Genomic DNA, 17,869 nt, shown 5'->3' on the forward strand with positions numbered 1-17,869 from the left:
CACACACAGAGCTCCACACCTTTCGGGTTGGTTGGTTTGGGTTGGGTGTTTTGTTTGTTTGTTTGTTTGTTTTGGGTCAGTTTGGTTGGCTGTTGTTTGTTGTTTTTTTTCCCACTGTGGATGTTGTACCAGTTTTATTGGTAAAATTAACATGAAGCCTCACAAACGCTGGAACATGCTTTTCCTTTTAAAGAATTTCCACTGGACCTTAATGGTGAGCATCCAGTCGTTGACATATAAACTCTTACAAGCTGATGTGCACACATGCGCCCGGGGGAGACGGTGGCAGCGTCCTGGTGTCAGGGATGGTTTCTGCGCGATGCACTGGGAGCCCACGATTCATTTTCCAGCCTTCTGGGCCTTCTGGGCAGACTTGGTGACTTTCCCAGCCCCACCACTTTTCTTCTCCACATTCTTGATGACGCCCACGGCCACGGTCTGCCGCATGTCACGGACAGCGAAGCGGCCTGTGGGGAAGAGAGATGGGGATGTGAGGGTAACGTGGCCACCTCGCCCTCCCTGGGATGTGAAATCAAAATCAAATGAAGCCATGACCTGCCTCCACCCCAGCCCTGGGTTTGAAGACTCATTGTGGAGCTCTGTTTTGGGATCAGATCCATCACCCACCCTGTGCATATCATTGCCTGACCCCACAGGGCTTGCAGGCACACTGGGGATGATGCTTCCCGAGGACTGAGATCTTCTGGGTGATGATGGGATCAACACGCACCACATATGGTGCCATGTATTACCCCTGTTCTTGCAGCAGGTTCCTGCAGGAATAACCCCTGAGCCACCAACAACTGTTTGATCACCAAGCTAGCCTGATGCTCCTCTCTGTTCCAATGACTATTTATTAAATTTAAATCCCATCTGCTCTCTGCAAGCTCCCAGCATTGCTAAAGCTTCCAGATGTGTCAGATCATCCAAGGAAAGCATGACATTCCTCTGTATTAAAAGGTGTCCTCTGCTGAGCAAACTTCCCTTTCTTCTCTGACTACTTGTGTTATAGAGCAGGGACGGGGAAGCTGAAAAATATTTCTGCTTTCAGAAACTATCAGGAAGTTGAAGGAAAGACCCTGCTGCTCCCAGAGGGAAAACCCAGCCCTGCCTTTGGAAAGAGCCACCCTGCTCAGCAGAAGGCCTGTCCCACCCCATCAGCCCTAACAAAGTTTGTGCATCAGATTTTGCAGCCCCAGCATGTAGGGGAGCAGCAAAACATGCCCAGCTCCCTCCCCAGTCTAACTGGTGGGGGCTACTGGGAGAGGCTAAGCACGTCTGGTGTGAGCTCTGCACCCTCAGAGCCTTCATGCTCTTCCACAGGAGACCTCCAAAGAGCCCTTCCCTTACCGAGGGGTGGGTACTGGGAGAAGCTCTCCACACACATCGGCTTGCCAGGGATCATCTCCACGATGGCTGCATCACCCGATTTCAGGGACTTGGGGTTGTCCTCCAGCTTCTTGCCGGAGCGCCGGTCGATCTTCTCCTTCAGCTCGGCGAACTTGCAGGCGATGTGTGCGGTGTGGCAGTCGATGACGGGCGAGTAGCCAGCGCTGATCTGGCCGGGGTGGTTCAGGATGATCACCTGGGGGACAGAGCAGTGTCAGGGCAAGGCTGGGAGCCAGAGGATGGTGACAAACCAGGAGTGCTGGCACCACCAGCTCTGCTGACCTGAGATGTGAACTGTGCTGCCTCCTGCGGAGGGTCCGACTTGCTGTCCCCGCAGACGTTCCCGCGGCGGATGTCCTTGACCGAAACGTTCTTCACGTTGAAGCCAACGTTGTCCCCGGGCAGAGCCTCACTCAGGGCCTCATGGTGCATCTCCACGGACTTCACCTCAGTGGTGATGTTCACGGGTGCAAAGGTGACCACCATGCCGGGCCTCAGGATGCCAGTCTCCACCCGGCCCACGGGGACTGTCCCAATCCCTGCCGAGACAAGGACAGAGTAGAACAAAATGTGATCTGCTTGGCATATCCCTGGGCCAGCCTGGCTGCAGAAAAAGATTTCTCCAGTGGTTTTCACCCTTTTTACCCTCCAAAAAACAGGTTTTAGCTGCAAGATCAATATTAGTGTCCTCAAAAATACCAGGAGTTCATCCACTCTACCCAATGTTTTGTAAAACAGGAGTAACAACAGAATCAAAAGGCCCCGAGCAACCCATGTGCCCTAGAAGCTTTTTGCAGCAGCTGTGATACCTCCTTCGTGGAGGACTGGCATGTCACAGTGTGCAACAACAATGTTCCACCTCCCTGGTTGCTACACCATGACACGAAGCCCAGCTGTGCCAGGGAACAAGGGTGGCTAATTAAAGAAGGGGACTTTTTACACCCTGTGTCACAGGAGCCCCCAGGAAAACTCACAATTGGAGTCAGGTGAAGAAGGATTAAGAGAAACAACATTGAAAAGAGGTTGAGGAGGTTGGCTGTACCCATCTGCTCCTCCCTATCCACCCTGTTGCCTCCACCTTCCTCTGTCCCACCATGTCTCTACTCTCTAAGCACCTGCCTCATGGTGAAACCAGATCTTGTAGCTGAGCTAGGGGAGGACACAGACCTGCTCACCACCTTTCATCCCCCTGGCAAAAAAAAGACTGCATTAAAAAGCCTCCTAAACTCCACGTTCAATCCCTGCCTGGTTTCTGCAGCACACACATCTTTGGAAAAGTGTGGAAAAGGGCTGGAAATGGCTGTGCCTGCCTGATCTGGCAGCGGGGGAGTCAGCAGGGCTGCTTGCTGCTGCCAACAGGTCAGAGAGCTCACGGGGTATTTATAGCTCAGAAAAGTGTCCCCGTCACTGCTCCAGAGGAAGGGTGACACAGCGGCTGACGCGCTCCCTACATGGTCCAGCTCGGCAGACAGAGGTGCTGGTGATGGACACCAGCATTTGGGAAGCTTGGGCAGACCATGGCCAAGCCACCACACAGAGCTTCACCAGTGGCCCTCCCCACTGGTCTGGTCCCTCATCTGGGCCCCAGCACGTTTTTGCTGCCTCCACCTTGCCCTGCCAGCCGTGACCTCTGGGACAGCCAAATTTGCAGCTGTTTTGGCATCTGGTGTCCCCTGGGGAGAGCTCACAAACCTGCTGCTCCTCTCCAGGCTGTGGGCACCTTCAGCAATGTCACCCTCCAGCCCCAGACAGCCCAGTCTCCAATGGGGTCTTTGCCCTGGAGATAACACTCTTCTCCCCAACATCTGAGTCTGATCCCTCCAGTTTCCTAGTACCTGGAAATGTCATTCCCTAATTCCCATGGAAGGAAGACTGGTAAAAGCACAGGGCAGAGGGAGAGTGGCAAAGCTTTTGCTCACCTCCAATCTTGTAGACATCCTGGAGGGGCAGGCGCAGGGGTTTATCTGTGGGGCGGGTGGGGGGCAGGATGGTGTCCAGGGCCTCCAAGAGGGACACCCCACTGGCGTTGCCTTCCTTGCGCTCCACCTTCCAGCCTTTGAACCAAGGCATCTGGAAAGAGAGCAGCAACAACATGCACTGAGTGTGCCCGTCCTCAGCACCCAAAGGTGATCCCAGAGAGACATATCACTCGGAAAAACTTCATGGAGTCAGTCCAATCATGTCTTGGCTTTACCTGGGGACTGGGAAGTTATTTTCACTCCACCATCCCTGCAGGCTTATCTGTACCTCTTTGCTCACAATCTGTCCCCTCTCTCCTAGAAATATGATAAACACCCATGAACAGCACAAAAAGGATGGAAGTGGTTAAATTCAGCAAACTCCCAGTCCCCGTTCCCAACACTAACCCATGGACATTGCCTCCCCATGCCAGCTGCCTGGATCCCACCCTCCAGCAATGATGGCACTGGGACCACAGGGTCTCCAGCCAAATCCAAGCTACAAAGCACCAAATCTTCAGTCCTGGGAACCAAGTTTCTTCAAGGTGAACCCCAGATAGACCCTTCTCCCCAGTCCCTCCTTTTATCACTCTTCCAGGGTTTGGTTTTTAAACCCTGGCTTGAGAGGATGGTGGAAACCTGGCACTTGTACTAGGGCAGCATCATTTCTCCCAGATGCTCTGTGCTCCTGCCCTAAATTGAACCTTTGAAGCTAAAATTGGCTGAAAAAGAAGCAGAGGGGTAGGGAAATGTGCTCTGCAGAGGCCACGGTTTGATGCAGGGAACGACAGTGCTCTTGGGGTGATGCTGCACATCTGGAAGTTGTAGCAATGCCTGCGGCTTGTTGGCAAGAAAAATTCAGTCCTGGGTCTGAAACAACCCTGATACAACAAACAGAGATGAGGGTCTGCAAGGTCATTCTCATTCCTCTGCACAGAGAGGTTAAGGCAATATTTTCCCACTCAGATGTGAATCTGTGCCCCAGCTCCACCACACACCTTATGGACATGGTTTTTCCCTTCAGCACCAACATCAGTGGCACCGTGCCTTAGGGCTGGGGGTGAAATGGGACTCCCAAAGTGCCCCTGGTTTCACAGCTAGTCTCGGAGGACACAGCTATGCCAGGCCTGGTTTCCCATCCTGCATCTGCACTGCTTTTGGGAAGGAGCAAGGGAAAGAGCTGGGTCCAGCCAGGGAATTCAGCCTGCACCAAACGCCTGCAGGTCCCCCTCCCTCAGAGGGTCACGTCTGACACTGACAGCTCCCCTTGGTGACAGTGGCAGGAGGAGCTCAGGGATGCTTTTGCAGAGGGATCCTTCCCAGGGCTGTGCAGCTCTGGCCAGGCAGCTGGTCCCAGCGCCAGGATAACAGCTCAGCGGAACGATAAATCCAGCCGGCAAATCCCTCCCTTGGTGATGGGGCTGCATGTGATGAGCAGGATGACTCAGCCCTCCCCTCCACCCATGCCAGCAGCTGCTCCCACTGCCACCTGCCCCCAGCTCTGCCTGCCAGGGCAACAGCCACCACATGCCCCCAGCTCCTGTCCCTCTGCCTCTGCATGGCTTGGGCACATGAAGGAATGGCAACCTCTGCTCCATGGTGCCTGGCTGTAGGAGCCATCCCTTTTCCTTTCCATGCTGACTGCTCCCATCCCAATCAGACAAACTTTGACACCTACTGGGAGCAAATCCACTCTGAGGAACCTCAGCATGGTCCCAGAGGGAGAATCATCCATAAAAACCTTCTCTGTGCTGCCTCCTAGGGCTGCCCAAGTAAAACCTCTCTTATGTATTCCCCAGATCTGTTTCCCAAAGAGCAATTCTTATTCCACCAATCCTGTGGCAAAAGCAGGACCTGACCAGCCCCAATGCCAGACAGGCTGAATTGCAGGCTCAGATCCCCAGAAATGAAAGCTGAGCTCCAACCCTTCTGCACCCCAGGTGCATTTCACAGAGCAGTCACTGTTCCCTGATTTTACTCAGCCTGTGAGCATCCCAACATCCCACCCCACAAACCCCAACCCTGAGGCTGCAGCCTCCACCAGGCCACCACCAGATTGGGTGTGTTTGGGTTGCAGCATCCCATGGGGTGAAAGTCTCCCAGACCACTTCTGGCCCAGTTCTGTCAGCTGCAGCATCAGAAATCTGGCTTCACCTAAAGCCCCATTTGCCAAGAAGCTCTCAAATGTTAAACCTTGATGCAAGCAAAGCCCAGATGTCATTTTCTGTGGTTGGCCTTGGGCTGCTGTGCAACAGGGACGTGGGCTGGAGTCTCCCACGTGGAGCAGGCTCCACCTGATGCGTCACCACATCTCCCTTTGCCCAGAGGTGACAGGAGCTGCAGGGATGTCAGAGCTGTAATGCCCACTTCCTGATGAGTCCCCTGACAGACAGAGGAGTCACTTGAGAGCCTTGTACCTCAGTGAAACCCCGCCAGGAATTACGAGGGATAAAAAGCAGAGCTTTTTCAGGTGAGGCATGAGGAGAGAGGTATCTAAGCTGGCTTCCTGCTTGAGCTGTCCTAGATGGGGTGCAACATCGAAAAGAGGACTCTGTCCCAAACCAATGTCCTGGAAAAGGCAGGATGGGAACCTTCTGGGAGCCACAGCATGGGGAGGACCCTGAAGCAGCTCCAGCAAAGCTCATGCTGATGCAGACCTCTGGCCAGGCTTTCTGGGACAGCTCCTGGGAATCCACCCTGGAGGCAGCTACCTCCTTAAGGCAGAGGGGTGAGTTACTTCAGCCCCTGCTCTCTCTCGGGCATCATGTTGAGAACATGCTCTGAGAGCCATCCAGAGGAAGGAGGCCAGCAAGCTCCATCTTACTCTGGGTCTCCTCCCTGCAGACTATTAATAGGAAAATTGTTTGGGATCATCTTCCCAGCCCAGCAGCTGCTGACATTTGGAGCCTGCCTGATTTGAGACACCCAGGAACTATGTGGCCAGGCTTGGCATGGCCGTGATTGACCTTTTCCCAGCTCTTCTCCACAGGGGACAGGAATCTCCCAAGCACCCCAAAAATTCCTTCCTTCCAAGCTAGACTCAAGCAAGTGGCCTTTCCCATGCAAGGCTGTGAACTGAGATCCATGACAGTGTGAGCACTCCTCTAACTCAGGCTTGCAATCCTTGACCTCCCTCACTTGCTGCTGTACCCATACATTGCCTCCCTCATCTCAGAGCCCTCCCCATAAGCCACAGGTGATGTCCTACAGCCCCCTTAAGCATCAAGTTTCCCATCGGTTTCACAAGAGATTGCAGAGGAGCTTCTGGTCTGAGCAACTTCCTCAAGGTCACCCAGAAGCCAGCAGGAGAGCAGGGACCTTCCTCTGGCCAGAACTTTCCAACTCATCATTTCTTTAGAAGTCTAAAACTGTGACAGCTTTTTTTCCTGAAAAAAACACTGTCAGAGTAACAACTGGTTTGGGCAGACTGCTGGCTAAGAAGCTCCCATCTTTCTTCAATCTCTTCTTTATCCCCTGCTGTCATACAAAATAATGGCAAGGGCTCACACAGAGCACCCTGCCATTGTGTCCCCAACCATCTTCATCACCAACACACAGAAGAAGAGGCATTGTAAACATCAGCTGGGCAAAGAGCAGCCTCAAATGGATGCTCTAGAAAACCATGGTTTTGGCATGGGAATCCTGGTACCTCCTCAAGATAAAGTCACCTTAAGAAATGAGATCCCAGCACTGGAACCAGAGGTGCAACCACCACAGTGGTATCTGGCACTGATGGGGAAGGGTACCCAACACGTGGGACCTGTTCCAAGCCTGCAACCAGATGATGCTATTTGCCTTAGAAAGCAGTGCCCTAAGACACACACATGATGTTCCTGCTGGGAGTGACAATTGCTGCCAATGGCTCTAATGTCATCATGGGTCTGACAATGAGAAACCTTTAAATCACCAGGATCATCTCCTGAAGATGCTCATGTTTAGCTGCTGGGGTGCCTGGCCATGGTACAGCAGCCAGAGTGCCCATCAACAGTGGGCCCATTCATCCTGGCTGGGCACAAGCAGAGCTACGTGACAAACACATTTATGCTGGCAACACAGGCCCTCACGCACAACGGGGCATGGGATGTTTTCCGAGCACAGAGGTCAGCTTTGGCATGGATCACGATAGTCAAGGTGTGGGAGGAAAAGTCTCAGACTTACATTGGGAGAGGGCTCCAGCATGTTGTCTCCATGCCAGCCCGAGATGGGCACGAAGGGGACTGTGGCTGGGTTGTAGCCGATCTTCTTGATGTAGGCGCTGACCTCCTTGACGATCTCATCATAGCGTTTCTCGCTGTAGGGGGGCTCTGTGGAATCCATCTTGTTGATGCCCACAATGAGCTGCTTCACCCCCAGGGTGTAAGCCAGCAGGGCGTGCTCACGAGTCTGCCCATTCTTGGAGATGCCAGCTTCAAATTCACCCACACCAGCCGCAACGATCAGGACGGCGCAGTCAGCCTGGGGGGAGGGAGATCAGGAATGGGTTCTGCTCCCAGAGAGCTCTGCTCCTGGAGACACCCCTGAGAGCTCTGAATAAGTCCAAGGTGAACACTACTCATGCCTTGGGCAAAATTCATGCTATCCATAACCCTGCTGATCTACCTCCAAACTGAGCTAACCAGTTTATTTCAGACTTACCAACTGTGCATTGTTTTTGCCACATGGGTTGGAAACCAGAGCGGGTCCCTCCGTGTTGCATAAGTCTAACCAGGACCTCTTCTTGGTCACCCAGGGACGCTCATCCTAGGTCTTAGCTAAAAACCTACTGAACTCTTGTAAATTCTCTCCCTGGGTGATGGATGAGACTGCAGCCACGCAAACTGTGTTCCTTGGACTACTTCTGTACCCAGAACCCACAGCAGAAGCTGCCTGGGTTTGATGGAAAGCCATGCCCAGCCCAACTGGCATCACCATGGAATCTCACTGGGCATGCAGTGAGGCTCATCTAGCACTCATCAACCACAGTGAGATGCCAGATGTCTCATACTGCTGTGAGGGAAAGCTGCTCTATCCTGGAAGAGACCATGGAGTTCAGCAACGTGATGTGGTTTAAGCAGAAAAGATCCATGGAGTCTCCTTCACCAATAAAACATAAAGGACTGTTGGAAGTTTCTTGAATAACTCAGTTGGCTGAGCCTAAAAGAACGTGGGAGACATTCTCTACCCAAAGGTCTGTAGGTCATAGCATCCCACTTCCCAGAGTGGCCATATTCACTCCCACCTCCTCCAAGTAGGGGAAATGGGGTAGAGAAACCACCTCTCTGTGCCCAAGGAGACCCTTTCTCCTAGACACCCATGGAAGTTCAGGATGGGTCACCTGGTGCTAGGCAGCCTCTTACATGGACTCTGCTCAATGGCACTTGATGTCTGCTGTCTCAATTACTCACCTCCAAAATGACTCCGACAACACTTACATGACCCTGGGTTCATCAGCAAGCCTCAGCCTCCCACCTCTAGCAGACCCCCACCCCCTGGCCACCATTTCTCACCTGGGAGGTCCCAGTGATCATGTTCTTGATGAAGTCCCTGTGTCCAGGTGCATCAATGATGGTGATGTAGTACTTGGTGGTCTCAAACTTCCACAGGGAGATGTCAATGGTGATGCCACGCTCTCGCTCAGCCTTCAGCTTGTCCAGCACCCAGGCGTATTTGAAGGACCCCTTCCCCATCTGGCCAACACAAAGTCAAAAGCTGGTGAGAAACCTAAGATCATGGCAGTGGTGCCAGTAACCCACCCTCCAGGGCAAATCCCAGGCTCAGGTAGGCAGAGGGTTGAGCTGCAAACATGGAAGGCAAGATTCCTTAATTTCAATGGCAATGATCCATTTACTAATAAGTGGAGGTGAAAGGAGATAGAGTTCTCAACAGATTCCTCAACAGGATGGAGGTGATACTGGCAGAAGAGCTGTGAAGTAAATTTTTGAGTGGGGCTGGATGGGCAGAAACTTGAGCTGGTGACCCATGAGGTCTCCTCCATGAAATGCCATGGTCCTGCTTTGTTGTTGGGAAATCCTGGTGCTGCAGAATTACACAGTAACAGTGGAAAGCTGCTTATTTTGCATTTCATTGTGTTAATCAAACTGTGAGACAGCTGGTTAGAGGGAAAGGGTGTTGTCACGTGAGTGAGCCCACAGCTGACAGGGGTGCAGGAGGGGAATGGGTTAAAAGAAAATGAAACACAAGATGGTTGCTATGAGCAGAATAAAAATGTGATCGATTTTTGCCACAGAGTGTGTGAATTCACATGAAGAGCTGCAGCCAGACCAACTGTCGTTGCCAAATGGCCAAAATCTCAGCCAACATCATAATGCATAAAACCAGGCTGGGTGAGATCAGCTGCAGTCAGTCCCTGTCCGGTGATAAAGCACAGTCCTTGGTAAAACCATGATGTCACTTCTGATTCACTTTCTCCTCTGGGTCGGTGGCCTTTGACATCTTGCCACCAAGGAGAGCTGGACTTCCCCCCCAGCCCAGCAGGGAGGTGGTGCACCCAGTCTGAGCTGGGATGCTGGCACCATGGAGATGGGGCAGGACAGACCTCTCCTCGCTGACCACACCACGTGCTGGGCAGGCTGGGGAGCCCAGCCAAGGCAAAGGGTTAATTGGCATCGATCATCAGCTCTTGGCCTCAGATGTGAGGCTTTCTGCCTTTTTTTTTTTTTTTTTTTTAAGATGGAAAATGTAATTTAGGTCATTTACAGATGATTTAATGGGCTCTAACTGCTGTGGAAGAGCAGAGATTTGATACCCACTCACAACTATCCATCCTTCCCAGCGTTCTCTGCAACCACAGTTTCTCCTGGAGTATCAACGCTTAAAATTAATTCTGGGCAATTATAAATCACTTGTCCAGAGGGAAGTGCTTCGTGACAGCAGACAGCAAATGCTTCAGTAATGGTCCTTGCCAAGGAGGCTAATGCAGCATCACTTCTGAACCTGCCCTGCCTGGGGTCTGCTCTGTCAGCCCTGGTCTGGTTTGCACTCCAGCCCTGTGCTGGGGAAGCACAAGGAATGAACAGTGCCAGCCCATTTATGTAAGAGCTGAGGGCTGCGATGACTTTGCAGCTTGCTCTGGAGGATTATGGGCAAAATCCTAAAGCCAGGGGTGAGCCTCCCCCTCCTAGAAGGGGATGCCAGGTCGAGAGGGTGATGCCCCATCCCTGGGAAGCTGTGAGCTCTGGTGCCTGCAGGAAGGGCAGTCAGGGGGTAGAAAAATCCAGAATCAAATATCTGCTCCTAAGCATCCTCCTGGCATTGGGCTTAGTGAGAGGGCAGAGCAGGAGCTTGGAGGTGGACCCTCTCCAACACACACATCAAACCTCTCCTTTTGCCAGGGAAAAAAGGGAGGGGGTCATTAGAGTGTCCTCGTTTACTGCTGGAAATGTAGAAGGTAACCGAGGAAAGGTGCATTTTGTGCAATGAGCAGGTAGTTCTCGGGCAGGAGCTCAATCAGCACATCCCACTGCCTTCCACCAACTGGCAGCCTATTCCTTCACTTCTGGATGGGGAAACTGAGGCACAGAGCAGACCCCCAGCTCTGGCACGGGAGCTGAGCGGGATCAGCACCCACAACCACGTGCACAAACAGCCCAACAGCCCATGTGAAACCCCCCAGGACTCAGCATCGTATGTAACTGGAAGACAAACGAGAGCCTTTATTTAGCAAACCGTTTCCCTCCTTTCACGGGGTATATTCAGTTACCCAGAGCGGTTGTTGAAAAAACCCAGGGTATTATCTAGCTTTGCACAATACCTTCCCTGTTCAGTGCCATAAACAGCCTGATCTGCCTTCATCCAACCCCAGCAGAGGGACAGCTTTCTATTCGGAGACCACAAATACTGATGTTTTTCTTCACAAAAAGAACAGCTCTTTCGGAGATACTGTTACCTCTGCCCGAGTCAAGAAGAAAAAATAATCCCCTCTCTTTTCTTTTATGAAAAATATCAGACCCTGTTTTGGTTTGGATTTTTTTGTTGTTGGCTTTTTTGGGTGCACACAGGCCTCCATTTCCTGAGAATGCCACCTAATGGAAGAAAACCCTTCCCCAGCCCTGCATCAGAAAATGGAGTCTGTAAGCTCAGTCAATAGGCTATTAATAGCAGCTCCCAGTTCTGCGTATTCTGGCAAGGCAGTGAAAGTGTCTGTTCAATTAAATAACTGCAATCACAGCTCTGATAACCTAATCACCTCATATCTGATCTGTAGGGAAAGGGGGGAAATATATGGAGGGGTATCAGTGATCATTTTAGAACAGGAGGAAGAGAGATCATCTTGTGTGAAGGAAGAAGCTCTGTGCTTCCAGGCTGGAAAAGGGGGCTGGGAAAAAGGTGGTTTGGCTCCGACACTATCGGTGAATTCAAAGGGTTAACACAGGCAGGCAGCAAAACACCTAATCAAGAGTGACAGCTCTGTAAACCCTTTTTTTTTTTTTTTTCTCCACCGAAATGTGGGAATTTGTCTGGAAAAAAAATTAAAAAATAATAAATGGAGGGATATCTGCATTAAAGATTCCTGGAACGATGACGACAAGGCATCTTCTGAGAGACCAGATCTGCCCTATCAATCACACAGCCAGGCTTTTCCTGGCTCACCCACCTCTCTAGAATTTACCATCATTAATTTCTGAGAGCTTCTAATTCCCGTTTTTCTACCCCAGACTATATCTTCCTCTTTAATCTCTGGGTTTGGCACGTTACAGGTATTGGCTGGTGCTTTGCTGTGTGACAGCCTGCTAGTTGCATTGCTATTAAATTGCTATAAATGCCAGCGTTATAAGAGTTAAACATAAGATTTTAACTTAAACATTTCATGCCAGCTTTTCTGCATGAAAGGCTGCACATCAGACCACCTGCCTCAGAAAAATGAGAAGGGTTTTCATTAAACAAACTAGATCCAACGAGTGGTGCAGCTCATGCAGCACCTTGCCCCCAACAGGCACTGCAAGTGGATGCTTCAGGGTGAAATTCAGAAAGTCCTGCACAAGGCATTGAGGGATTATCAAGTTTTTTCTCCTCGTGCACAATATTTGGAAGGAATTTCATGCCCTGAAGCACCACGGTTTGTGGCTTTTCCAGAATCCTGGCAATTATTACCAGTTCCCTCACCCGTCTTGCAGACCTCACTGTGCCCCTGCCCTCATTAGCAGCCTGCAGCAGGGAGTCTCCTAGCTCTGGAGAAGAGGGTGGCGAGTGCCCAAATGGCCTATTTTCCCAAGGCCAGACAAGTCGGGAAAACCCAGGGGTGCAGAGGGATAAAATAGGTGGGAACAAAGGGAGAAAGAGAAGGTATGAGAAGGTCAGCACCAGGAAAAGGGGAATATTGCCCTTGGGCCATCAGTGTGGAGCACCCATGTGGGTGGGAGTGTGGGGTAGGGGGCACGCTGAGGGACAGGCTCCTCACCTCGGCAGCCTCCTTCTCAAATTTCTCAATGGTCCTTTTGTCAATGCCCCCGCATTTGTAGATGAGGTGCCCGGTGGTGGTGGATTTCCCAGAGTCCACATGCCCAATGACGACGATGTTGATGTGTGTCTTCTCCTTCCCCATGTTGCTGGGCTACGCAGGGCTGGCCGGGGCGGGCGCGGGAGGGGAGGGCTGTGGGAACGCAGCTGCCTTTGTGGGGAGGCTGAAGAGGGGAAAAGGGCAGGAGTGTCAGAAGAGCCCCCGGGACAGCATCCTCCCAGCCTTCTCCTTCCCTTGCCCCACCATCCTGCTGGAGATACCCCAGCCCTGCTGGGGGTGCCCGGCCTCGTCTGGCAGCTCTGCCCCGGCTGGGATGGAGCCAGCCCGCCCCCGGAGGAGGCCAGCTGGGCTATTTCTGGCCACCACGTACAGCCTCCAAGCCTCAGCAAGACGCCACGTTTCTCAGCGTCTTGCCCTCCACCGCCCTCCTGGAGACCCCCCAGTTCCCAGGGCTACGTCATCGCTGCCTCGAAGGTGCCCTTCCTCCCTGGAAAAACCTGCCTCCAGCCTCAGAGCTTCTACCACCGCCTTCTCGGTCTTTCCAAACCTGAGGGCATCTCCTCCCGTCTGGTGGGAGCTCTGGGAGGAGCCGTGGGTGCCCGACCCCGCAGGCTGCCCTCGGCCCTCCCAAACCCCGCAAGGCTCGGGTGACAACCTGGTGGCCGCAAAACGGGACGGACAAAAATAGCCCCTTCCCGCTGCCCCGAGGGGGGGGGGGGAAAGCTCAGCAGCGCGGGCTGAGCCCGCAGGCTGGGGGGGGTGAGGGGGGTGGGGTGCGTGATTTTTTGCTGCCATGAACCTGGATGAAGCAGAGGGAGGAGGCTAAAAACGCCAACCGATCTGCCCGGGGAGCCGTGCGGGCATCTCCCCGCGTTGCCATGGCTCTGCAGCTGCCGCGCGCCCCCGGCACAGCTAGCAAGGAGCTTCAATCTGACGGCTCATAACATCCAGTTTCACCGACCTGCCCGTAACACCAAAGGAGGTCAGGGGGAGCTTGCCGGGCTGACCGCGGTTCGTTCCTGCGGGCAGGGATATCCCCCCCAAGAGCCTCTCCGGGAGCGGGAGCCCCGGCTGCCCCGTCCCCCCCCTGCCCGTCAGCAGCCCCAGCCCGGCCCTGCTGGCTCCCCCGGTCCCGGGGTGCGGGTCCCTCTGCCCCCTGCGCACCCCCCGCGGGGTCGGGGGGCGGGGGGGGGATGCGCGGTCTCTTAGAAACCGGGCATTTGTTTGATTTTTTGTTATTTTTTTCCCCCCAAGGAGCTAAAGGCCGGCGGGAGGGCGTGGGAGCGGGTTATTCCCACCTGCGGGAAGAGGCACCTGCGGGATGAAGGCACGGCCTGGCCCCATCCTCTCCCTCCCTACCGGGGGGGGGGAACCCCCACCCACAGCAGCACCCTACGCATACAGACTTGAGGGGGGGGGGGGGAAGCACTGAACCCCGCATCCCCTGGGGCAGAACTGCCCCCTCCCCAAAGCCCTGCTCCCGGCCCCCCCTTTCTCCCTGCGGAGGGACCCCGGCCCGGCGCGGGGGGGGTCCCGGAGCTCTTACCGGAGCGGCGGTCGGGGCGGCAGAGGCTGCCAGCTTGGGCTCCGGCGGCTTTATCTCCCCGGGAGGGGCCCACCTATTGACGGCGGCAGCGCAATGCAGCGGCCCCCCCGCACTACGGCAATGCGGTACCGGGCGGGGGAGGAGGAGGAGGCGCCGGGGGGAGGAGGAGGAGGAGGAGGAGAAATGAGAGGCGGGGGGGGGGAGAAAGAGAGACGGGGAACGGGGCTGGGAGGGAGGAAAGGTGGAGGGATGGGAAGGATGGGAGATAAAGGGATGGGAGGAAGATGGAGGGATGGGAGATAAAGGGTTGGAAGATGGAGGGGTGGGAGAAGTGGAAGAGTGGAAGATGGAGGGATAGGAAGGAGGAGGAAGAATGAAAGATAAAGGGATGGGAGGAAGATGGAGGGATGGGAGATAAAGGGCTGGGAGGAAGATGAAGGTATGGGAGAAGTGGAAGATGGAGGGATAGGAAGGAGGAGGAAGAATGAAAGATAAAGGGATGGGAGGAAGATGGAGGGAAGGGAGAAAGAGAGGGATAGGAGAAATGGAGGGGTGGGGGAGAGACCAAGGGGTGGAAGATTGAGGGATGGGAAGATGGAAGGGTGGAAAGTAGAGGCTGGAGGGTGACAGCAGGATGGAAGATCAAAGGATGGGAGGGAAATGGAGGGGTGAAAGATGGAGAGATAGGAGAGATGTAGGGATGGAAGATGAAGGCATGAGAGGTAGATAGAGAAGTAGAGATTGGGGACAGAGGGATGGGAGGAAGATGGAAGGATAGAGGGAAATGGAAGGAAGAGCTTTTTGGAAGAGAGGGGGGATGATGGAAATCCTGGTCCAGGAGGAGTGGAATAGATGGAGATCATGTGGGGGACTTGGACCTACATGTGTCCTCTTTGGCAGCCTGGGGGTGAAGGGACAGGGCTGGCATGGGACAGGGGCCCAGGGCCACTAAGTTCCACAGCCCTTGCTCTGGTCCCAGTGGGGCCAGTGGTGCAGAAGGGCCATTTTCCCACACTGGCAGGAAGGAGAGGGCTTCCTGCATGGAACATGGGGCAAACACATCCTTGGGCAGAGCCCTACAGGCACTGACCCACATTCCTGCCTTAGTGGAAATGCATTAGCCCAGGAGCTAACAGCCAAACAAGGGCCAAATAGAGCAAAACAGATTTCTGCACCTGCAACATGTACATTGGCTGAGGGGAGACCTCACTGCATCCCATCTTCCTTGGGATTGTCTTAGAAATATGACAGGAAAGATATATTTTACTTTTAGGCAGCATTCCTTGTGCAACATATAAGGCACCGAGTGCCAGAAAATATAAAAATAAACTTCCTAGAAGGCTCCAAGACAGCATTTAAAGAGATTGACCCAGCCTTGTTTTGGGGTAGGAGTGGTACTGTTACTCTGGGTCTGGATGTGCTGGGGATGGACACCAAGTGTGATAATGTGTAGGAGGGGTGGATGGGTATACAAATCCCTCACTCTTCCTACTCATATTCTACAGCATAGCCAAGAAAAAAAAATATCCCCCTTTTTTGGAAGGGCTGTGGGAAGCCTGGACAGAGGCTGCTTTTGCTAGTGAAGACTTCAGCCTTTGCAAAGATGGAGTAAATCCCAGTGCTTTCTGCCAGGTGAATGTGTGATGGAGCTTTCAGGCTCCAGTAAAGAGAACTGGAATTTTCACCCCTTTTTCCAGGCAGGAAAAAGAGGAACAGGCAGTGCACTGTGCTTCTACAACAAAACAAGGCCTGATGACCCATCAGACTATAAATAGTAGAGATATAAGTAGGAGACAGGGCTGTCAGACCTGGCTAATCCTGGCTCAGTTAAGCCACCTTCCGCCCAGCCTCCGAGAAGCTTAAAGCCACAGCTGGGTGCCCAGGTCTGGCCAGAGCCCAGAGAAAAGGGCTTCACCAAACATGTGTGGTCCCCGTGGACCATCCAGCTTGACTGTCACTCCTGAGTGGAACTGCTTTCCCTCCTGGAAAACAGTGGCAATCTGTCCTTAAACGTTCAGCTATGCAAAATAATTTTTGCATACTTACCTGAACAGGCAAACTCTGGGGTTGGCTGGAGTTCAATGCCTTGTCTCCATCCATCTGGCTTCAGATTCAGGTCCCAGCTGAAACAATTCCCAAACTCCTATTATAGACTTGATTACCCACCCCTAAAACCAGAACGAAATCATTTGGGATCACTCAGGAAAAGGAGACCCCTCCAAAGGGATGAGCAGGCTGCATGGCAGGGACCTTTTACACCTTCCATCATCACCTCAGCCCCCTCCAGCCCCACAGCCTCCAGGTTAAGATCAGATGCTTTAAGTTGTGCTAAAATTTCCAGTTGCCCTGACACAATAATTGAGATTTCTTTTCTTTCCAAAGTGGCCCCACGCAGGGTGACTGGGAGAGTGAATAATCCACAGTGCTGGTAATTTGTATGTATCTGGGATGTGAACACCCCAGGCTGCCTGCTGGAATCGGCTGTTGTGCTGGGGGTGTTTCTTCCCATGAGTAACGTGTTTGGCTAACTGACAGCTTGTGGTTTTGTCACTATAAAATGCATCAGCTCTCCTTTGAAGGTAGGGGTTTGGGCAGAGCAGACAGCAAACACAAGAGATTCCTGCCCTGATGTTGCTCCAGAAGTCCTGCTGTCACCAGGGAAAAGCTGGGGCTGGACACAGGAACAGCTATAAATCACTATTTTCTTTCTTCTTCCCATGCAAAGCAAGAGAGGTATTTTCCCTGCAAAGCAGAAAAGCAGGGACTCAGGCTGGCCTCATGCAACAGCCATTGGAAAAGCAGATCAGAGGCACAAAGGGAAGTGGTTTTCCTCTAAAGGGCAGTTTTATGGAAGGGGTGAATGCTGTTAGGTTTCCTTCTTCCCATGGTCAGGCTTCCAGCTCCTTCTACACCAGTTTTAGAGGCTTTGCAGCCACATGTTTCAGTATTTACCATCTGGTAAAAGTAGACAAGCTCAAAATACCAAGACATTGGGATCCTCTTCTCCTCTGTACCTCCCACAGAGATCCTGAGTGCTGGTGCACTTAAACCAGGCATTCCCATTTCAGTTAAATCCAGCTTAACTGGGGTTAGGATGGGATGGGATTCCCCTCTGTGTTTCCCAGAGGTTTCTAGAGATGCTTAGATGGAGTTAGCTTTGAGGTCACCCTTTCCAGGCCCCCACGGTGATGTATCATGCCTCTGTGTGTTTGCCTGGCAGCACTCCTGGCACAAGGAACCAAACAGAAGAAGATTTAATGAAAAATGTGAGCAGGTTTTTCAGCTCATGCTGTAGGCCCTGAGAGGGAAGATGAAGAGAGAAATGACGGGACAGAAAGGCAGGAGAAGGAGGAGGAGGGGAATATTTTGAAGTCCTGCACTCAGCACATGCTGCTGATACCTTTAAATTGGAGTCAGAGGTTTAAAAATAAACTGTGGATGTGATAACAAGATGCCCAAGCCCTCTGGCCACCCAGTCAGCTAAGGACAGTGTCTGGTGTCATCCCTGAAGGGACAGCA

General features: G+C 52.9%; 1 protein-coding gene across 3 annotated transcripts; it reads right to left on the bottom strand.

Moving 5' to 3' along the window:
* Window positions 1-119: 119 nt before the first annotated feature.
* Window positions 120-14,687, bottom strand: EEF1A2 (eukaryotic translation elongation factor 1 alpha 2). 3 transcript variants are annotated; one of them, XM_051632941.1, is made up of 8 exons: window positions 14,351-14,687; window positions 12,745-12,967; window positions 8,834-9,013; window positions 7,506-7,802; window positions 3,309-3,459; window positions 1,672-1,928; window positions 1,351-1,585; window positions 120-467 (listed from the first exon to the last, which is right to left on the bottom strand). In XM_051632941.1, exons 2-8 carry the CDS (start codon window positions 12,886-12,888, stop codon window positions 340-342), a joined length of 1,392 nt encoding a protein of 463 aa, XP_051488901.1. In that variant the 5' UTR covers window positions 12,889-12,967; window positions 14,351-14,687; the 3' UTR covers window positions 120-339. The 3 variants fall into 3 exon arrangements, with proteins under 3 accessions (XP_051488901.1, XP_051488903.1, XP_051488902.1); XM_051632943.1 differs by lacking the exon at window positions 14,351-14,687 and adding an exon at window positions 13,604-13,623; XM_051632942.1 differs by lacking the exon at window positions 14,351-14,687 and adding an exon at window positions 13,306-13,326.
* Window positions 14,688-17,869: the final 3,182 nt, after the last annotated feature.

Source organism: Apus apus, chromosome 15 (assembly GCF_020740795.1).
Source record: "Apus apus isolate bApuApu2 chromosome 15, bApuApu2.pri.cur, whole genome shotgun sequence".
Lineage (NCBI taxonomy): Eukaryota > Metazoa > Chordata > Aves > Apodiformes > Apodidae > Apus > Apus apus.